Here is a 23,144-nt window from a genome sequence, read left to right as displayed (position 1 = left end):
GGCTAAGTCATTATGCAAGGTAGCCTATTTCCCCTTGTTTTTTCCTACCCCCCCCCTCCAGATGTTCTGGTTTAACTTGGATTTAAACTTGGAGAGTGGTCAGTTTGGATGAGCTATTACCAGCAGGAGAGTGAGTTTGTGTGTGTATGGGGGTGGGGGGTGTGTGTGAGAAAACCTGGATTTGTGCTGGAAATGGCCCACCTTGATTATCATGCACATTGTAGGGAGAGTGGTCACTTTGGATGAGCTATTACCAGCAGGATAGTGAGTTTGTGTGTGTGGTTTTTGGGAGGGGGGTGAGAGAACCTGGATTTGTGCAGGAAATGGCCCAACTTGATTAGCATGCACATTGTGTAAAGAGTTGTCACTTTGGATGGGCTATCACCAGCAGGAGAGTGAATTTGTGTGGGGGGGTGGAGGGTGAGAAAACCTGGATTTGTGCTGGAAATGGCCCAACCTGATGATCACTTAAGATAAGCTATTACCAGCAGGACAGTGGGGTGGGAGGGGGTATTGTTTCATATTCTCTGTGTGTATATAAAGTCTGCTGCAGTTTCCACGGTATGCATCCAATGAAGTGAGCTGTAGCTCAAGAAAGCTCATGCTCAAATAAATTGGTTAGTCTCTAAGGTGCCACAAGTACTCCTTTTCTTTTTGCGAATACAGACTAACACGGCTGTTACTCTGAAACCAATCAAAAATTTGTACGGAAGAAATTTTTTGCGTGCTGGGCCTGTCAGAAAATAGAGGGAACATTGGTTGGGAGGTTGGGTTTTACCCCCCCTCCCTTCCCCAACTTTAAGAAACACGATTAAAGCAACATCAACAAAACAAAGCCCAGGATTGCCCCAGGAATGGTTAATTGCCAAAACGTTAAGAACTAAGAAAAAAAAAGTCAGGCTTTTTAAAAAGGAAAAAATCTTTGCACTAGTAAGGCAAATCCATCCAACCTAAAACAAAACCTTGGGGAAGTTTTTCAAAATGTTATTTAAGGTCCCGCTCCTGCCATGAGCTTTGCCCAGGTGTACCCCTAAAGCCTGGCAGAGCTCCGTGCGGGACTTTTGGGGCCTAAACTTGTAAAGAGGAAAAGGGGAGGAAGCATCTGCACTCATGCTTGTGCCCTTTGCCCTGCAAATACAAATTGTATTGCCTGAAAATGTTGAAGCAGTCACACTTTGGGCCATCATTGACATTGTTTTTTCTTGGCCCAGGCAAACTATGGCCCTTACCCTGCATTAGGCTACAGCAGGGATTGGCAACCTTTCAGAAGTGATGTGCCGAGTCTTCATTTATTCACGCTAATTTAAGGTCTTGCGTGCCACTAATACATTTTAATGTTTTTAGAAGGTCTCTTTCTATAAGTCTATAATATATAACTAAACTATTGTATGTAAAGTAAATGAGGTTTTTAAAATGTTTAAGAAGCTTCATTTAAAATTAAATGAATACAGATCTTATCAGTTTAGTGTGATCCTTGCCTTTGTTTTTCCTTACTGAGTTTTCCAATGTCTGGCACGTATTTGGATACTTTCAGCTGCACAGAGGCTTCTGAATGATCAGTTGTTAACCAGCTCCAATAGGGACAGAGGACAGATTTCATGTGTGAACGTACAGGTATGTGGATCCAAATGCTGAAAGCATTGCAAACACAATTTTCTTCAAACAGTTAAATTTAACTTGCAGGGACGTCCAGCAGGTCAGAATAGAGGCCACATGATCTCTCTCAGTAGCTTCAAGTGCACTCCGCAGATCTCCAAACTTTGATGCCCACAATTCTGAGCTTTTTAACTGAATGAGCTGCATTTCGAAAACTTCAACACCCACCCACTGAAATACAAACAAATCCAAGTCACTTTCGTTGAACTTTTCAGGTTTAATTAGAAAAGAAAGCATTGGGCCAAACTGCTGGAAATCTTGAAATCTGTCAGAAAATTCTGATTCCAGTTCTTGCATGTACATTCTAATCTCAACGTCAAATGCAGAGCGCTGTTCCACGTGGCATGACAGTGATGTAAGCAGCAAACCAGGACTTAAAAATATCCCAGCACAGTGGTGCTGGAACAATTTTTAAGGTGGGGGTGCTGAGCTGTGCCCCCTCTTTCCCCTGTCTGTACTCCTCACTGCCCCAGGCTGGGGTCAGTGGGCCACAACTGGGGGCAGCTGCAGAGCCCCAAGCTGGCGGCTGGAACCCCAGGCCATCAGCGGAGTTCCCAGGACTGGTGGCAGAGACCTGGGGCCAGCAGTGGGCTGAGCGGGACTGGCGGACGGTACCCCAAGCCAGCAGTGGAGCCCCTGGGACCCGTGGCCAGGACCCAGGCAGTGTGAGTGCCGCTGAAAATCAGCTCGCGAGCTGCCTTTGGCACACGTGCCATAGGTTGCCTACCCCTGGGCTACATTAACACAGACCTTAGCACCTTTACAGCCATCCCACTGATTTCAGTGAGACTCCACAAAGATAGAGGGCTCTGTTGTGTTAGCAGCTCCTATGCAGCACTCAGCCTACAAATCATTTTCCTGTACTGTGTGCCTTTCGCAGCCAGCAAAACGTCCTCAATAAGCTATAATGACAGGTTCTAATCCTGAAAACTTCTACTCCTTGAAATGGTGAAACTTTTTCTATCTCATCCTCAACTCCCCCAAACCATCTTTCACACCCTCTGTTGTAACATATAGTCACCCTCTCTCTGACTGGAATCCATGTAAAGTGGTGACCTGCTGTCAATACAAAAGGCTTTAAGATCAAAGTAGAGAGTGAGTCAAGACACCAGCACAGTGGGAACATAAGGACAGTTGGCAACAGAAAACAGAACAAGAAGGGGAGATAGAAACACACAACTAGAAATGGGGGAGGCTGTGGAATGACAAAATATGGAAATTCAGTCAACTTTGCAATAGGTCTGTGTTACCCTTACATGGTGGTAGAAGAGATAGTGCTTGCATACAGGGACAAGAAAATCTGTATCAGTTTCAAATAGATTAGCACTAAGGGACTGTTGCAGCAGGACAAAGGGCCATTGGACCACACTTAGGCTGGGAACAATCCCTATATGGTCACAAAGTGGCAACACAAACTCCCCATTTATCTATATAGCATAAGCTATAGCTATATATCATAATATTCCAGGAACCTGACTCTGGAGCTTAGAATAACTGTACTCAGTGTGAAGCAATGGAACCAGCTACAAGCATGGTTGAGAGCTCTTCTTATTCAGAGTATCACCAGGTTCAATTGTTACCAGATTTTGTGGTCTGTCACTGCCCAACTCTTAAGGTCTCAGCATTTTTGACTTCTTTTACACACATAACTCTATGAATTACTCCTGTGACAGGCTAGTACAGGCTTTCAGCTACTAAAAGTTAATGTCTACATGTTGCTTTAAATTATTCCTTAACTTTACATACTATAATGACAGAAGCCCACCCCGACTCCTAACATTTCTTCTCTCCTGATCCCCACAAAGGTCAGGGTTGTAGCTTGATTGCTCCTGTATCTTTATCTTCCTTCCCACCAAGTCTCAGTTTCCCCTCCATTCACCTCTGAGCATCCACTAGGTCCAGTTTCTTCCTGTATGTCCCAAGGTACTAGAAAACTGTCCTTTTAATTTCCTTCCAACTTTCTCCTTCATTATTATGATCTGGAAAAACCTGTTAGAAACACTTCGGACAGCATATATCAGGGGGCTATTGTGATGGGTTACCCCCTCCCCCACTCCAGGGTGCCACCTGATATACTGGGGTACCACTGAGCCCGCCTGTTCCATCAGCCTGGGCTCCCTTACCCTGTCCTGCTGAGCCAGGCCCTCAAGCCTCCTCCAACACACACAGGTAGGCACACACCCAGTACTCAAGTGCACACCCACCTCTGGAGTGCAAACCCAAAATATCATCTTGCGCTGCACAGAGAACTGTACAGCATAAGCGTGTGAAATTCGCTCCCTCCCTCAATGTGGAGGAAGATATGCACATTTTTTGCCCCCCCCCGCCCTAGTTATGAATTCCACAAATTGGTTTTAGAGAAAACAAAAACAAGTTTATTAGCTACAAAAGACAGATTTTAAGTGATTATAAGGGATAGCAAACAGATAAAAGCAGATTACCCAGCAAAATAAACAAAAACACAGTTAAGCTTAAGATACTAAAAAACTGGTTACAAGTAGTAGTTTCTCACCCTAAAAGTTGTTTTAGGCAGATTGCAGAGGTTCTTGTAGGCAAGCTGCTCTAGCTTGCTGCTTAAAACTCCACATATTTCTTTCACAGGCCAGACACCTTTCCAGTCTGGGCTCAGTCCTTCTCCCCCACCTTGTCTTTGTTTCTTAGATGTTTGGAGCAGTCATCCTGGGCGGGGATTCAGTGAAGAATCAACCCTGATTAAGTCACTACCCTGCCTTAAATAGGTTTTACATATGGTGGGAACACTTTGTTTCCCAGTATGGTTCCGGGATCGTGTCCCTCCCTCCCACCCGGAAAAATACTGGTGTCCTATCACGGAGTCCAGTACCAGGTGACAGGATCACATGATCCTGCAGGGTCAAAACAGCCATGAGTAAAAAGTTTATTTGCAGTGTCCACAGGAAAGCTTTCCAGGAAAATGATAAACATCTTCTAAGACCTATTGTCCTCTCTAGTGGCCCATCCAAAATGATTGCATTCCGTCTGGTGGGCGTTCCCCCACTTGTAATTGATACATAGTCAATGTTCCTAACTCCAGATACAGAAATTATACATGCGTACAAATAGGATAATCATAATCATAACCTTTCCAGTGATATCTCACATACCTTATCTTGCACAAAACAGATCAGAGTTATGCTATAATCATATTATAACAATATTTCTATTAAGAATATGGGGCGTAGTGTCACAGCTATACAGCCAGATTTGTAAAAAGAAATGGCCTATTGTCACTGCTGGGCCTATGCCCATGTGTACATCAGCTGAGGCATCATCATCAAATGCTGGTGGCCAGATTCTCAGTGCACCTAATGAGCAAGACAGCTGAAGCTGGCTCACTTATGCACCTACACAATTCTTGGAATAATAGCCTCAGAACTCTGTAAAAAAACAAACAAAAACACACACACACACAACAAAACAGGATTTGTGTAAGTACTGCCGCAGTTCAGGGCAACTGCATCTGTATGTCCCCTCTGTAGTCCCTTGAGGCTGTAGGCTCCCAGCTCCTCAACTGTCATGTGACTTGGATAGAGCTATGAGCCTCTGGCTCTCCTGTCTGGGATTTTTCAACCATGGTGTTACTTTTCTAGAGGTGTTACAAACTGAATGAATTGGCCTAAACACCCGCCATTACTCTTAGTTCCTAGAGGAGCAGTGGTCACCTTCTCCCATGGAATTACATATGATCCCTGGCTCACAATGATACATTAACTTAATACAGTCTGAGCTCCCAAAGACAGTGCATATAGACAGTGCCATATCTATCACACCTACACAACAAGCAGCAAGTACTTCACACATAACTTGAAAGTTCATTTTGAGTCCTCATCGATGACCACAAAATTTCACATTGGGTGGTGAGAGATTCTGTACAATTTTCATGTCTAAACGCCAGTGACTATATAACAGCCATATGACCAGTTTAAAGATAAGTAATCCCAAATACGGTCGTTACAGTCTCTGTGGTGTAACTAACAATTAAAATGTGTACAAGAGTTAGTGCCACATACAATTATTTTTCTTTTTATTTAGAAACATAAAACATACCCACACATAGGCTCTGAGCACACTATTAAATTTAAAAAGAAAATCTGTCTTACCTGTGAATTTTCATTCAAGCACCTTCTGTGTCAGACATCTGCTCCATGGTTAGGGCACACATCTGAGCGGTGGTCAACCTGCAGTCGATTCCCTGCCTCTCAGGCAGAGTGGGAATCTGCACTCACAGCTCCCACACCCTGCGTGAGTGTCCTAAGCACAGGGCTATTGGGTACAGGTTGCACCTCATTTTTCCTTAAGGAAAGACTGACCTGCTTTCGGCACCTAACATCAAGAGTGGGTTCATGGCTGTGAAGCTGAAGTATGGAAAGGCACCTCCCGAACACCTAGGCCAGAGTTAAGCTTAAGTCATTTGAGGGCAGGGCTTAGACTCTACCCTTCTCCTCAGCATTTCCTACTGGCTAACTCAGGCAGCTCCCCACTTAACATGCTCTGTTTTTTAAGCACCTCACTCTCCTCAATCATTGTGTAGGGGGCCCTGATGCATAACTTGGGGATGCAAATTCCACTTGGTGGCAGGGGACCTAAAAGTTAAGCACTGCGGTGCTCAGCCTAAATCCCTCTTATGAATCCCACACTTAAGTGCCTAAATTACATGGGCTTTCAATAGGACTGTCATAACCATACAGCTAAGGGTAGCCTAGAAGGGGTTAAGAACCTCAAATAACCTAGTTGGCACCTGACCAAAAGGACCAATGTGGGAAGAAGAACAGGAGTACTTGTGACACCTTAGAGACTAACAAATTTATTTGAGCATAAGCTTTTGCGGCCTACAGCCCACTTCATGCATCTGATGACCACAAAATCTTATGGTCAAAAAAATTTGTTAGTCTCTAAGATGCCACAAGTACTCCTGTTCTTTTTGCGGATACAGACTAACACAGCTGCTACTCTGAAACCTGTCATTATGCAAGGGGGAGGAAGATACTTTCAAATCGGGGGTGGGAAGGAAGGCTTTGTTTGTGCTCTTTGTTTGTGTGTTCTCTTGGGAAGCAGAGAAGCACCAGGTCAGAAATCTCCTCCTATAAATCATCCTAAAGTGAGTCTCAATATTGCAAAAAGAGTAAATAAATAAGGCAGGGCATGTTAGATTACCTTTTTTCTTCAACTTGTGAATTTTCCCTGTGCTAAGAGGGAGGTTTATCCCTGTTTTTTGTAACTTTAAAGATTTGCCTAGAGGGGAATCCTCTGTGTTTTGAATCTGATTACCCCATAAAGTTACCTTCCATCTTGATTTTACAGAGGTGCTTCTTTTACTTTTTTTTCTTTATAATAAAGTTCTGTTTTTAAAGCATCTGGTTTACCTATTTGGTTGGTATGTTATTCTCAAGCCTTCCCAGGAAGGAGGTGTAGGGCTTGGGGGGATATTTTGGGGGAAATAGGAATTCCAAGTGGTCCTTTTTCCAGATTCTTGTCTAAATCACTTGGTGGTGGCAGCTGCATACTGTCCAAGGACAAAGGATTTGTGCCTTGGGGAAGTTCTTAACCTAAGCTGGTACCCTAGAGTTCAGAGTGGGGAAGGGAACCCTGACAAGGACAATACTCTTGAAAATTTTAGCCCAAATTATGTTGAGTTAATCCACTGAGATTTATACAATCAGTTTAATGCACACTTTCTATGCCTCTTTGGTGAGGATGACTGGCAGCTAGATCTTCAAAACAGTAAGAAACATAGGCAGGCCAATCATGATAAATTTGGGGCCCTAGTACATCATGTTCAGTGGAGCCCCACCTCCTCACATTTCACTTTATTTACACAGATGTTCTGGGCTTCTTCGGTGCTCAGCGTCCCAGTACAATTATCTCTCCCTCTCATCAGCCCTCAACACAGGACTCACTTAAGAGAGGAAGTTGCATATTCCCAGTTCACACATAAAAGCCTTAGGAACATGTCAGAAATGAGCAGAGTGCTACCCATTTCCCTTGCCAGCAAAGCGAGGCTGGGAGCATCTTTACAATCTTGCTGTCTGTGCTAGCACAGCTCAGAGGACTTGGAAGAGAAGGTGCTAGATTTCTAGAAACAGGTAACGAGGGTGGTGGTGGTGAACAAGCATGGGGATAAGGGTGATTCAATAGCTAGTGTACTTAAGTTTTCAGAAAGCCTTTGACAAAGTCCCTTACCAAAGGCTCTTAAAGCAAAGTAAGCTGTCATGGGATAAAAGGGGAGGTCACACCTAGAAAGGGTAGGAATAAACAGCCAGTTTTCACACTACAGAGAGGTAAATAGTGGCGTCCCGCAGGGGTCTGTACTGGGACCAGTACTAAGGTTGTCAGTTTTGGTTGGCTATATTCCTGGAGATTTCATCACATGACAATCTTTAATTAAAGATTAATATTTAATGCTGGAAACTCCAGGCCAATCCTGGAGCACTGGCAACCCAAACCAGTGCTGTTCAAAACATTCATAAATGATCTGGAAAAAGGGGTAAATACTGAGGTGGCAAAATTTGTAGAGGATACAAAACTACCGAAGATAGTAAAATCCAACGCAGACTTTGCAACTCTTCAAAGGGATTGTACAAAACTGAGTGACTGGGCAACACAATGGCAGATGAAATTCAATATTGATAAATGCAGAGTAATGCACATTGGAAAACAATTCCAACTGTCCATATAAAATGATGGGGTCTAAATTAGCTCTTACTAGCAAAGATCTTGTTAACTCTGGACGGCTCTCTATGAAAACATCCCTTCAATTTGCAGCAGCCAGAGCCGCTGTCAAAAAAGCTAATAGAAGGTTGGGAATCACTAAGAAAAGGATCAATAGTAAGACAGGAAAATATATTACCTCTATGTAAATCCATAGTACACCCATATCTTGAATATTGTATGCAGATGTGGTCACACCATCTGCAGACAAGATATTGGAATTGGAAACAGAAAAAGACAACAAAAATGATTAGGGGTATGGAACAGCTTCCATATGAGGAGAGATTAACAAGACTGGGACTTTTCAGGCTGGAAAAGAGACAACTAAGGGGGTATATGCTAGAAATCTGTGAAATCAGGACTTGTGTGGAAAAAGTAAATGTTATTGACTCCTTATTAATAGGCAGCAGGTAAAACAAACAAAAGGAAGTATTTGTTGACCCTATGCAGTGTCAACCTTTAGAACTCTTTGCTAGAGGATGTTGTGAAGGCCAAGACTAGAACAGGGCTCAAAAAAAAAAAAAAAGAAAACCACACTAGGTAAGTTCATGGAGGCGAGGTCCCTCAATTGCTATTAGCCAGGATGGTGTTCCTACCCTCTATTTGCCAGAAACTGGGAATGGATTACAGGAGATGGATCACCAGATGATTATGGCATTGGCTACTGTCAGTAAACAGGATACTGGGCTAGATGGACCTTTGGTCTAACCGAGTATGGCCATTCTGATGCCTCTTTGCAGCGTGTCACCCTATTTGTGTTATGTTAGAAGCAATGGATTAGTAAAACCTTGCTTCTTTCCTAATTAGACGAAACCCAGCAATTTGAGAAATCTATAAGGAGCATGACTGCAGCATTCAGAGAGCCATCACCTTTCTTTCTAAACTATCATTCAGTTTGTTAGGGAAGTACTCTTCCAACTTCAAAGTTTCTACCTACTCACATACAAAGGAGTATTTCCTGATAAAATCAAGTTCTTATATCATGCCCATAACTATGATATTTCTTTATTCTTGGAGAAATTTACAACATTCACAACATGTCAAAAAATAGTCACTATAAAACGTTAGAGTTTGATTTTATTTCTTTTGACAGGAAAGTCAGCACTCCTCTGCCCCCAGTACAACTTTATGACAAGCCCTTCTAATTTAAAAAAAAATGTTTTTCACACGGAATGAACAAATGTATTGCTAAAGGTAGTGAATAAAAAAAGGTATTTTAAAGACTGGACCTTAAGTTTAGCTTCCACTATCCCCCTTACTGTAACTAAAAGTCAAAATGTGCAAATATTTCATAGAAACATTTTAGCCAGCTTCTTCATCATCTAAATGTTAAAGGGCCTTTTTTCAACCATCTTTTGTAAGCCAAACTTCCCTTACTCTTAGTAACTGCAAAAAGAAAAGGAGTACTTGTGGCACCTTAGAGACTAACCAATTTGAACATAAGCTTTCGTGAGCTACAGCTCACTTCATCGGATAGCTGTAGCTCACGAAAGCTCATGCTTAAATAAATTGCTTAGTCTCTAAGGTACCACAAGTACTCTTTTTTTGCGAATATAGACTAACACGGCTGTTACTCTAAAACCTCTTAGTAACTGAGAGCTTCACTATTACAGAAATGAAAGATGTACAGTTATACCTTTCAAGTTATTGGTTTTATGACTTTAGAAGCAATATATGTTCTACAATATATAAATATTTGAATCCTTCCAGCTGATAACCAACAGGTCTATTTGCTCACTTATCCCTAAAGACTAGATACAATAATTTACAGGGTTTTTTTTGCACTATGTTTAGTAAGATGTCATTGCATAAATACAGTAATTAAAACATCCCTCCCCTTCCTTCTCCCTTTTTAAAAAAATACATTGACTAGTACTTGATATGTTTATAATATAGAATAATTTGAGAATAATGGGGTATCATTTATTTTACAGTAATATGCAGCAAGCATTTAAACTAAACAAGAGTGTTTCTAAGTTTACACTGGTTATTTACCACAATACAGAATCACCCTCAAAAGCCAAATACTTTAGGGTTAGACTACAGATGTTAAAATGAGACTCAAGAAGCTCTAAATTAACTGTGCAAAACTAAATTCCATCATATGTTCAGCATAATATATTCATGTTAAGATTTATACCTTCATTAAAATGGTCTTGATACATAAAATTCACTGTGATACCCAACAGCCTTAGTAGTAAGGACATACTGAATCTTCCTTACCAAACCGGAATTCTTGTAACAAACTATATTCTAATTATTCATCAAAAAGTGTATTTTATTGAATTTTGAAGTCCATTTAACAATTTAACATGCTTGAATTCAGTAAGCTTGCTAACTACAGTAGTTGGACCTATTCCCAAATGTGATTCTTTTACAGATTATGTAGAATACAGTATTCTGAGACTATACAGACGGTGCACCGTCTTTGGCAAGCTACAGGCTACTATGGATCAGAAAAACCCTGTACGAGACTTGCAAGCAGTTACTGTTAAAATAATGAACTTCAGCCCTGAGAACAATGCATTCAAATCATGGCTCAACTGACAAGTCTAGTCGAAAAGCAACTATATCAAGCAAAAATTAAGAGGGTCCATTTAAGTTGTTAAATATTTATCAACATTTGAGGCCAAAAACAGCCTATAGTACATTTAAAGACTTGAAAAGACAAAAACCCTATAAAGACTGGTGCCATAAAAGTGTAACAGTAAGTGAAAATATTTCCTACACCCCTTAGTTTTCCACCTTTCAATTTAGGGAATTGCAGCAGCTGCTAAGAGTTCGCAGTTTTCATGTTCTTGTAGGAGCAAGTTAATTAAAAACCCCTTAATTTAGAAGCTAGTAGTACAAACCAGGTAAATAGATAAGATCTGTTTTAAAGTGGAGCTTTGAGTGCACAAAATTCACCCTCATGAAGCTTCTGACAGATTTCAGGAAGATGCAGCAATTTGAACTGCTACTAGTAGCTAATTTAAAGGTTTATTGTAAATATGACTATTGACAATAAGCTGAAATAGCTTGCTATTAAAGAAATGGCTCAAACATTGGTTTTAAGTTTAGTAAAACATAATACTGTAACTTAACTGATGAAGTGTCCAAGATACTAGTAATAGATTAATTCTCTCCAAGCAACTCCATATGTTGGACCACCTAATAATTACTTGCATAGATCTCAAAGTGCTTTACAAAGGTGGATAAGCAATAGGTATTTAGTCATATGCAAGACTGCTACAGAACCAGCCAACAGAACTCTTGTTTGGAGAAGTACTGTCATCTCAAAGCCTATATTTTGCAGAATTGCAAGCAGGGGTTAGCAGAACTGCCTTTTAGCTCTAAGAAATCTCTCAATCAAGGGACAACTTTGAGATAGCTAGTCCTATACCTTTTGGACACACTTGTGGACCAGCTGCATCCAACATCTGATTGCATGAAATATTTGTGTTGCATGTGTGACCTTTAAGTGTACTAACACAGTAAGTTGCTACACTAGGAGTTGAATTTGTCCAGCCTTTGAACAATATTAAAATATAGTTATAGCAGCCAGAACTTGCATTAGCTTGGTTATGTCAGTGCTAGACATCCTAGCTGGTTGCAGGCTCCGCATCTTGCCCTTAAGACCAGGTCCAGAGGCACTGGTTATTATTGACCCACACTATGAGATACTGAAATGTCATAACAAGCACTGCTGTTCCCTCCTACCCTCCCACACTCCACTTCCTGGTAGAGTACAGGAAGACAAGGAGAGCACTGAGGTTCAGCTCTTAAGAAAGCACTATAGATTTCAGCCTGTAGTAGGGTGCAGAGCCCTGTTTTAAGAATCAAGTTTATTGTTGCATACGAAACAAGGTGCCATTTAGGAAGTTCAATCACAATGCCCCATAAGCAAGGCAGAAATATGTAGTGATACTTGACTGCTGTAAGGATAGTTACAGTACATTGTGCTTTGACGATGGATTAGGTAGCTATTTATTGCTAGCCTGAGCTGCATGATCATGATTGCATGATTATCTCCCCTCCATCATGGTATACTAGGCACATATATACCTTCAGTGTGTTTTACTTTTCATCACTCAGGTTCATTAATCTACCATGATGTAGATTAGGTTTCATATACAAGTTCAGCTCATAAGATAGTTGCTCTGCTCCAACCCCTTTAGTAGGTCGGAGAGTTCCTACCACTAAGTTAAACCTATTTCAAGATAGTGTATAGTAGCATGAAGTCATGGCTCCTGTAGCCAATGAAAGATAGATTATGAACAGTGTATGTTTTGCAAGGGTAGCATTCCAAGTATTTAAACCTTCCCAAATTAGTCAATAGCCATTGAAGCTTAAGGCAAGTTTTTAAAGTGGTTCATTAGAAGTAGGCTTGGAAGGACAGATTTTTAATCCATCAGTAAAAATCTATTTGACCATCCTCACAAACCAACTACAAATGTCGGCATTGATAAACAAAATGTACAAAGAAAAATGCTGTTTGAGAAGTTAGTTTGATTTAAGGACATCTAGCTGTATATTTTGACACATGATGTTGGCCATTTGTGTTTTAGAGATTTATAATGGTTAACTTTTTGAATCTCAACATCTGCTGTCATTAAGTAGCCATTATCTCCCCCTGCTCCCAAATTTCCTACAACTGAAATTTAGAGTTGATAAAAAATACTTAATATAAAAAACAAATTTAGCTTTGCCAAGCCTCATTATAGGGAAATATGACTTAAGTTTAAGCCATGAACTAGTCGTAGAACTAATTTATAGAGAAGAATGAAATTTATGTGTAAGAGCACTATACAGAAAGCACAAGATGCTAAGTTAGTGACAATTCTGTCAGTTTTGCAGAGCTTTTCATGTTTGCTGTTAACAAAGTCATGCCTAAATACACATTTTTAAATGAGTCAGGAACAACTGCTGTGTTGATGGCAAGTTACCTATGTAGCTTCTGCCATGTTTATTTCTAGAACAGGTAGATGTAGTAACTTACTAGTACTACTCCTATATTTGAGCCATGATTATGTTTTATATTGGTGTCTGCTGTGCGTATATTTTACTTTTCAAATGCAAAAGTTTGCATTTATAATAATTAAGTTTCCTTTATACAAGATGTGCATTTAAGTCTCAATGCTACAATTCATTTTCAAAAAAAAAAAAGTGGTCAAAAACCTATACTCATTGTGCTATAAAATCAAAGTAATTAGAACCTGAACATTTACACCTAATACTGGAAGCACTGCAAGAGATTCCTGTGGAGTTAGTCACTCCTTTTTATAGTTTAAGATAATACAATAAGAGCAACTGAACTGCATTTTTCTATTTTTATTATTTAAGTCTGACAAAGGCCTCAAGTGAAAGTGTCACTTTAACATCTAATCCCACCTATCTGTGCATCTTTAATCCGGCTATGTAACATCTGACCAATATTCTGACTGCCTGCCTACACCAAAGGCAGATTTTGACATTTTTATAAAGTTACAATAAGCAAGCCAACAAGTTGGCAAAGGGAGATTATAACAAGAGGTAATACAGTTAGTTGCACATGGCCACCAGGACTTTGTCAAGCTAATTGGCATTTTTTTTTTAATCACTTGAATTTCATGGTCTAAGAAATGTGATCAGCACCCACAGTTCAGTGAGAATCCCAATTCACAAAATATTAATGTCTAAGTTAAAACAATTCTATATTATGACAGTTCTACCTAAATGTTATGGCAAAAAACTAAATACTATTTATGTTCTAGGTTAATTTATAATCCTAGATGCCATTGACTATCTTATCTAAAATCCCCTGAATACTGTACACTGTCTGTTCACACAGACAGACATGTTTTGCTCAAACAAATAAAATATACCTGCTAATGAACGAAACCATCAGGTTTCTTGGACCCATAAACTGAAGCCTACAGGCATGTTAGAAGAGGTACACAATTCAGAAGGAATTAAAACCTCAGTGATTATGAAAATTGCCAGTCAGCCTGCAACACTAATCCAGAATCCAGCACTATTTTGAAACAATCCAAAAAGAAATGAGGTTGCTTGTGAAGGCCATAGCTTTGGTGACAATCAGAACCAAATTTAAGATCTGTGGTTTGTCCGGACCTGAGCAATTGCTCAAGCCTGGAGATCCTATTTATTTGCAGGGCTTTATGGCTACAGCATATTCTTCGCTCATTGCACACATGACTGACACCTAGAAGACAAAAGAAACATTAAAAATGTATGGATGACTCAATCACAAGAAACAAACCAATATGTGATAAAAGAAACTTCACCGAAAACTAATGTTGGAGGGACTCCTATCCCCACCTCCTCTTGTTTGAGAAGTAGCAGTAAATACAGATAACATGGAAATGTGTTTAATCTGATACAAAAAGTTTCCTACAGCTGGTCATTCCATCTGGCCCTATGAGGTGTTCTCTCTGGATATGCATCCCTTTCTTTGCCCTGCTGCTTAGTCATCTGTTATGTTAGTGACTGGCAGCTCTTGGTTCTTCTCTCATAGCAGATGTCAGAGACAGCTAAACCTATCTATACTGACAAACCCTCCTAGTGGAGATGCAGTTTATACTAGCAAGAGTGTGCTTTTGCTCATATAAGCCGCATTTCCGTTACAACTTTTACCTTTATAGCTGTGTTGGGTAATGGTGTAATTTCCCGCCTTCCCCCCCGCCAAAGCTCCGAGCCCACACAACTACACCAGCAAAACTTAAGTTTAGACCAGGTCTCAACTTGGCTTGTAATTTCCAGTTTGTGGCACAGCAAAGAGTTTGGACACATGCAAATGAGGTGAGAACCGGCAAGCTTTCCATCAACTACAGAAGGGAGACCACTTAACTGCTTGAGCTGAGTTATGGAGGTTCATTTGTAACAGCTATACTCCTAAATTTGGTAGGAAGGAGTTTGAGAGTGTGGGAAACTGGTATGCTTCCAACTTCAGATTGAGAGAGTAAGAGACCAGGACCATTCTTTATCACAGAATCTTATGGAAAGTACAGATACCCTTTAGTGGCACCTTGATACTTTGTTCTTACCTGTACATCTTCACCTGCATTGTATTTCCCCTCTATTTCTTTGCCTAGTTCACCTTCTGGCAGCTTCAAATCCTCACGAACATCACCGCTTTCTGTCAGCAGAGAGAGGTAGCCATCCTGAATACAGATCAGCTATAGGGAGAAGTTGGTTTTTAGAAAATTCATCCTGCTAATTTGTCTAAATAGCAAGATTTACTAGTTTGTATTAATTCAGTGTATCAACTATGGAAACTAGGCCATCCTGTTACTTGCTGCTTCAAATATCACAGTAGTTTGGAGACAGATTCTACATCATCATGTTAACTTTGTTGCCTAATCAGGCTGCAAATCATGACATGACGGTTTTAAATGACCTTTCAAGAGAAGGGATTGAAAGCTATTAGCTTCTGCTAAACTAAGTTAAGTTGCACATTTGTTTTAAGTGGTCAAGTTATTAAGCACAAGAGTAAGTGTCCTGGGTGGTAGCACAACTACAAAACAAATAAGCTGACTTGATGATTTAGAGAGTATTTCTCTAGGCCATCACATCAGATTCCATTTATCTGAATGAACCAAATGCAGTGGTTTTTAACTCTAGCTCTTAAGTGCTGCTTTACAAGGCACTCACAAGGCGAGTCAGGAAGAAATTCTAGACTGCCATTCTCTGTATGAAAGTTAAGCTATTTTAATTTTTGAATGGTAACAGTCAAGTAACTAGCTTTGGACACCAAAAGGCTGGAACTGCCCATAAGACTGCATCACATATGAAAGTTCATATATCCTAATGGCTCTAGAGAGGGCCTTACTTTTCAGTAGCTTCCTAGAGGGACCTCTAAGTGAACTAAAGAACCAGGACAACAATGCTAAAAATACAAATGGGAAGCTCAAGCTCTAATATTGTGATTTAGTACTTGGTAAGTAGCACCAACAGCTCTGAAGAAAAGTTACTATCCAGAACATGTACACTGCAGGCTGCAGTGTACATGATGCATACCGGGGCAATAAAGAACAGTCCACCTTGATTAGGAGCTTTAGCATTAGTACTCTAACCATATGACCTTGAGTTTGCCAATTAATACTAATTGAGGATGTCATTTGATCTGGACAGATATCAACTAATAACTTTAAGATGAACTCCACCATATTTTGTTACCATCCTCCATAATTCATTCGTTCAGAGTAATCCAGCTTTTGACATCATTTGCACTGAGTTAGTGGACTGAATTTCTAGTGCCCCTGGTTCTAAGATGTTTAACTCAGTGCACTCTGAATTCATCAGAGCTGTCGTTTCATGCAGACTAAAAGCCTGAATAGAAGCAACAAGGCTAGAAACTTGACTATCCTAAGATGTTAATTATGTTATGGAGAAGTGAAAAGTAGACAGGAAGGTGGCAGAGATCTGAGGTCTAGTTAATTTGTCAGCATCCTTCTAACACTTCGAAAAAGTTATCAAGTTAACAGAGGACATTTGTGAACCAGTTCCCTGCATCTACACTCCTCAATAGTGTTCAGTAGAATCAGAATGACTTTGGAGCAGTGCCAGCTAAACAGTTCAAGTCTATTTCAAGTCAAAAGAAATTCAGTAGGTATACTCAAGCCCAGAGTAAATGTGCTGCTCTGAAGGAAGTCCAGAAATCTTACCAAAGATAAGTCTTTTCTCGCCCCTGTAGTAAAGATACTTTCCCATCCTCCAGTATATAACCATTTTCCTTTCCCCATTAGAGAGTCATATTACCACCTTGCACTCCCTGACAGCAAAATGAAGTTAATATCCCAGACTTCAGGCCAAAATTTTAGAGCTAGTATGTTCAACAAGGGAGTAACTACCCTCAGAAGAGAGAAAGAAAAAGGGTCTGAAGTGGGAGAAGCAACTTTTTAAATTTTTTAAGCTAGCTACAATATGACATGCAGTTTAGGAGTGGAGCTAATTTACTTGTAGTATCTGAAATTTGTCATTATGACAACAGTTAGGAAGCTGTCTAATCACATCATCAGTAAACAGACTCACTTGATAGTCATTCCTCTTGATATTTGGAACATCCATGTTATGAGTGGATGGGCAGATATCTTCATATTTTTTGCCAGTGAATATATCAATACCAACCAAATGAACCTGCAAGAAGAGTAGTAAAGAGCAATTAGTTTTTTCTCCACTTAGGATCAGTCACTGGCAGCCTGCTGTTCAAGGCAACAGTTTAAGTTACTGGTTCATTTTATATATAAAACCGATTCCACTTTGAATGGGAGGGGCAAGAATTTTAGTCCAAGAGTTTATGGGTAACCTGAAAGAGAAAGTTCTGCTTGTACCCTTCCCCCCACCTCCGGTCATATATGAAGATGGTTTGAAACATTTGTCTTAAAGAAAGAGACTAAGAAAATTAGAGCTTTGGTATCCCAGTTCTACAATGACATCACTAGATTTGATATTTAAGGCTATGTTGGTTAGGAGTGTGAGAAAAAAAGTCACTCTTAACCAGTACAGCAATGCCAAAAGGTCTTTTCCCAGTATAAGCCAAGTCTACAGTAAAAAGTCTGTGCTGGTAAAGATATATACTTACAAATCTTAGCTTGGGCCAGGCCTGAAAGATGAGAGAGAAGTGGGATTTAAGCCCTTCTCCCCCAGTAGTAGGGGCATTTCTAAAAACTCCCTAGTAGTGCCAACACCAAACTAACCTATTCACAAGTCTTTTTGCTATGGTCTTAGACATTTTTGTGATGTTACATGTCTATGCTAAGACTCCAATGATTGCCAGACTACCTGAACTAGTATTACCACAATGGAAGGTAGACTAAAACCTGGTATAAACCAGGCTATCAACTGTTAACACCAATTAAGGTCTCCCTGTCCACCCTCTTAAACATCAAAATCTGGGCTGTTTCCAGGTCAATTAACTAAGAGACCCAAACGACCAAGGTTGTTACCTGCCCTTATCTTTATTTTGGTAATTATTTCAGGGCATCTTAGCTGCTGGTAGGCACTGAAGACAACTAGTTTTAAGAACAGTTTCTAGAAAAAGATTAACCAAAAGTGTGTCTACACTACAACTGCTACAGCTGCACAGCTACCACAGCACTGCTGTAGCACCATAGCTCATATGCTCCATGCATCAACAGAAAACATTTTCCACTGATCTAGGTAATCCAACACAGCTCTGAGTGATGTAGCTAGTCAACCTAACAACATGTAGACGAGGCCTGAGGGTCTGATCAGAACATTTTAAAGCCATTAGAGTGTCCCCTGCAAACCCATATATTGCTATACTGCTCCCAGGGACGGGTGTAGGTCTCGTAGATTTTTTTTGTTATCTTTAGTTAATTGCTGTTACCCTCTATTGTTTAGTAGACAGACATACCTTAGGCTTCTACTTCAAGGTACAAAAGTGTAGTGAAGACTTAAGTACTCAATTAGCATGTGGTAAAAGCCAAGTATTTGTCACCTAGAACAGAGGCAAGGGAATGTCCACACCAGCCTTCAAAAAACAGATTAAGTAAATCAATTAATTGCCAGTTAGCTAGAGACGTAAGAATTTAGTGAAGCCACACCAAAGACTAGTGCAAAGTATGTCTACTTAGCCAAGCCATTTAGATGGTCTCAAAAAGTGGGGCAAGACTCTATCATACAGTACTTTAATTCTAGATTGTTTAAATTAGAATTTGGAAAGTCTATAAAATGGGTTATATTGAGTCCTTTAATATGTTAGAGGCACCTCCAGTTGTCTACAGTAGGCTGTTAACATGCATTACCCAATGCCTTCCAAATCCGCCTTTAGGCAAAGGCTAGTCTGTAATCCCTCTACCTTCTTAGAGCACTTCCATCAAGTCCATAAACTCTGGTCTACCCCATGTAATTTTCAAGATCCTACAAGGAAAATGCACACATAGGATCTTGTCTTTAATATTACCCCCACTGTTTATCATTTGCCAAAGAGTTGGGATTGAATAGTACAGAAAACTTGCTCTGAGGCATGGGCACGCTGGTATTATGTCCATAATAATTCCATAACTAGAAGTTTCAGAGTAGCAGCCGTGTTAGTCTGTATTTGCAAAAAGAAAAGGAGTATGTGTGGCACCTTACAGACTAACAAACTAACAAAAGCTTATGCTCAAATAAATTTGTTAGTCTCTAAGGTGCCACATGTACTCCTTTTCTTATAACTATAAGTGTATCTAAAGATCTGACAGGTGATTTGTGCAGAGTGTGTGTGTATACATGTGTACACACACAACATTATTAATATAAAAAATAAAGTCATTGAGAGAGAAGATATTCAAGCCCAAAAGGAAAGGTATGAGAGCATGCCAGTCTGTTTACCTTGGCATGACCATGCTTGCCGGTCTTAGAGGTTGACATTTCAACAATTTTGCAAGGACGTCCCTTGAGCACCACAAAGCCGTTCTTGCGCAGCGCAGAGCATTGCATGGGGTAGGTGGAGGAAGCACCAGCATCTCCAGTCGTGAAGTCAATCTCATCGGCCATGGTGCGCTGGGTCCGTTAGCGGGTACTACTAGAGAATAAGGAGCGGATGCAGCTTTTACCAGCTGCCAGACAGCTTAGAGAAACGTGGGGGGAGGGTCCCAGGGCATCTACACAGCAGTTAAGCAGCCCCTTAGCCCGGGCCGGGCGCGGGGGTTTAGCTGCGGTGCACGTGTACCCTGCCTGGGCGCTGAGCGGCGCAGGGAGCCGACCTGCCCCAGGGCTGCTGGCCGGCCGGGCAGCCCGTGCTCCTGGGCAGCCCCTCAGCTGGGCCCAGGGGTCTGCCCGCCCCGGGCCGGCCAGCGGCGCGAGGGAGGCCTCCGGCCCTGCCCACGTGCCTGCGGAGACGCCGTTGCGGCGCCCGGCCGGACTGCGGAGGGGGTGCCGGCCGCGTGGAGACAGAGCCGCGTGCGCTCGCCCCACACCCCGCGTGCGCCCGTGAAGGGCTCCCACCTCCCGCGGGGCCCCGGCAACTCCAACGGCCGGGAGCGGCGCGCGCCAGGCCCGGCCCTTACCCGCCGACAGGAAACGGAGCGTCGCCCGCTGCGCACACGCGCCCGGCCTCTAGCACTGCGGCAGCCGGGGAAGCGGGGGGGAGGCAGGACAGAGCGGTAGAGCCTCACGCGCACACCGATACTCCCCCACCCCCCCCACTTCCGCTTTGTAGCCGCGGGCGCAGCTCTCATTGGCTGCCAGGAGGCCAGGTTAGGCGGGGCTCCGGGTGCCCCGCCCCTTCCATGTGACTCGGAGCGCACAAACTTCCGGGTCACCCGCGCGCCGCGCCGCGCCCCTACCGTGGCGATTCACCGCCGCTCAGCATTGGTTGGAGTCTGACCACGTGGTGCGGAAAGTTCACTTTCCCCTCCCCTCGAGCTGCTCCTCCTCCACATGCCTTAAAGCAACAGCACTTCCGCTTGGGGCGTCTCTCCAACCGGAAACAGGTTTCCCCACAGACTTGTGGGATGATCTGCGTCTCGCCTACTATGGAAAGCGGCTTGGGTCACAATATCCCTTCCCCCCGCCAACCAGCAGCTTTGTCACGTGACGCTGGCGGCCATTGCTACCGAGGCAACTTCTGAGCGTGTAAAGGGGCTGGTTTGGGGCTTGCCCGCCCTGCTGTAAGGGCCGTCCCTTCTTTGGTGCCACGCATCCTGGCGTGGCGACTCGCCTTACAGCCCTGATGCTGGGCGTACGGCCTGCCAGGGGTGCGCGTTCTGCAGGGCTGTGGCATGTCGGGTTGCTAAAGTATTTCCAAAATAAGGGGTTGTTTTCTTAGCAGCCCTGCACCACGCCTCTTCCTGATATTATTATTAGTATTAATAATAAGCAGCGCTCACTTACATTCACCAGGGGTATTTCTTGCTCCTTTTTGCAGCACTCAGCAATTCCTGATCTTGTACAGAGATGAAAAAATAAGTCCTTGTAATAAGGGACTATTGGTAACCCTAGACTTAACTGGCATGCCCCCCCCCCACCACCTATGAAACACCAGGCCTGGGAATGAGCCTCGCATTCCACCACATTTCAGAGTTTACTAGGCAAATCAACAGAGCACTAGCTCAGAAGCAGCTGTCACTCACCCAAAGTTGAGAGAGGGTGGGTCAGAGCTGACCAGGCTGACTTTGCCATGTTGCCTTTCAGATAGACAAGCATACTTTGGCCCATTTAACTTACACTATGTGGATCTTTGTCTCTTTCTAGTGGTTAGATGCATACCAAGGTATGAGTACGTTACTACCACCATCCTAATGTGCACTATTGTTGTGCTCTAGTAAAAGTTAATGCTTTGAGATCCCAGGTTCAGTTCCCATAGCTGGTCAAGAAGGGGCATAGTTATATTTGCTATGTTCTTTCTAACTATTAGGTCATACTCTGCTAAGAGAAGCAGGAACAGAATCTGATTTGTGTCCATTTATTCTTTTGCATAGAAACTGACCGGTTTGGCCAATATACATGGCAGAGGGGCATTGCTGGCACATGATGGCATAGATCACATTGGTAGATGTGCAGGTGAATGAGCCCCTGATGGTGTGACTGATGTGATTAGGTCCTATGGTGATGTCCCTTGAATAGATATGCGGACAGAGTTGGCAATGGGATTTGTTGCAGGGATAGGTTCGTGGGTTAGTGTTTCTGTTATGTGGTGTGTAGTTGCTGGTGAGTATTTGCTTCAGGTTGGGGGGCTGTCTGTAAGCGAGGACTAGCCTGTCTCCCAAGGTCTGTGAGAGTGGGGGATTGTCCTTCAGAATAGTTTGTAGATCCTTGATGATGCGCTGGAGAGGTTTTAGTTGGGGGCTGTAGGTGATTGCTAGTTCACAAATAGTTGTATTAAAGCCTGTTTTATCCCCAGTTCAGGCTACTCCTCCTAGAGGATAACAGCATGCCTCCCACACCAGTCACTCCTACTTGCTGACATGTCTAGGAGGAAAAATATATTTGTTAGTTTGGGAACACAGGAATAATTATTAAAATGAGTTTATATTGTAAAACATTATAGTTAGAGGTGAATTTGGGTGTTGTGTTAATATTTGTTTTGTTATTCTATTTTCAGTGTTTGTATTCTGGTTAACAGGAGCTGCCCCTTTGAGAACAAGGTGGGGCTGAGGGTGAGGTCTGAAGAAGACAGAGTAGTGGGGGGGAGCTGTTGCTTCTGTATGCAGAGATTGGAAGACTCATGGATCAGCCCATATCTACATTATGGGCGCTGCAGCCGCAGAGCTACAGCTCTGTGTCTGTAGCACCGTAGCATAGACACTTCCTACAGCAACTGAAGGGTCCCCCCCCCACCCCCGTCAGTGTAGGTAATCTACCTCCCTGAGTGGTGGAGCAATCAACGGAAGATTCTTCCATTGATGTAACTGCATCTGTCAGCTTAACTATGGTGCGGTGGTGTGAATTTTTCACAGCCACTGAACAATGTAGCTAGGTCATGCTAAATTTTAAGTGTAGACCAGATCTTAGCCATCTTGCTTTAGCCTAAGGGCTTATCTCTATGGGGAATTTACCAGCATAACTATGCTGATAAAATTATACTGCTATAGTTATGCTTCTATATTTCCCCGTTTAGATAAGCCCTTACTCGACAGAGCATGACCACAGCAATTGAGTTCCACATCCTGGCTGTCATGCCCCATGTCCACACTGACGCTGTATCTAATAATGGGAGACACAAAGATTTCTGGGTGTTTCCCATGTTTCGTGTGCTATTACATCTTTGTGCTGTCAGGTATGGATCCCATTCAGTCTAACAACTGGAACTGACAGATGCTGGTTTTTATGGAGACGAT

General features: G+C 42.1%; 1 protein-coding gene across 2 annotated transcripts; it reads right to left on the bottom strand.

The window, feature by feature from the left end:
* Positions 1-9,371: 9,371 nt before the first annotated feature.
* EIF5A2 (eukaryotic translation initiation factor 5A2) lies at positions 9,372-20,531 on the bottom strand. Of its 2 annotated transcripts, none has more exons than XM_084638452.1 (5): positions 20,373-20,531; positions 19,696-19,888; positions 17,392-17,496; positions 15,405-15,536; positions 9,372-14,563 (listed from the first exon to the last, which is right to left on the bottom strand). In XM_084638452.1, exons 2-5 carry the CDS (start codon positions 19,858-19,860, stop codon positions 14,504-14,506), a joined length of 462 nt encoding a protein of 153 aa, XP_084494578.1. In that variant the 5' UTR covers positions 19,861-19,888; positions 20,373-20,531; the 3' UTR covers positions 9,372-14,503. The 2 variants fall into 2 exon arrangements, with proteins under 2 accessions (XP_084494578.1, XP_084494579.1); XM_084638453.1 differs by having other exon boundaries at positions 19,696-19,885; positions 20,373-20,527.
* Positions 20,532-23,144: the final 2,613 nt, after the last annotated feature.

This window comes from Lepidochelys olivacea (assembly GCF_965140295.1).
Source record: "Lepidochelys olivacea isolate rLepOli2 genome assembly, chromosome: 9".
NCBI lineage: Eukaryota > Metazoa > Chordata > Testudines > Cheloniidae > Lepidochelys > Lepidochelys olivacea.
This window is presented reverse-complemented; position numbering and strand designations above follow the sequence as displayed.

Excerpts from the sequence above, each read along its gene's own strand:
- EIF5A2 (XM_084638452.1), bottom strand. The coding sequence starts at position 19,860 with ATGGCCGATGAGATTGACTTCACGACTGGAGATGCTGGTGCTTCCTCC. Across the intron at positions 15,537-17,391 it reads TCAAGAGGAATGACTATCAA|CTGATCTGTATTCAGGATGG; the intron begins GTGAGTCTGTTT and ends TTCTCCCTATAG. Across the intron at positions 14,564-15,404 it reads ATGCAGGTGAAGATGTACAG|GTGTCAGTCATGTGTGCAAT; the intron begins GTAAGAACAAAG and ends TTTGTCTTCTAG.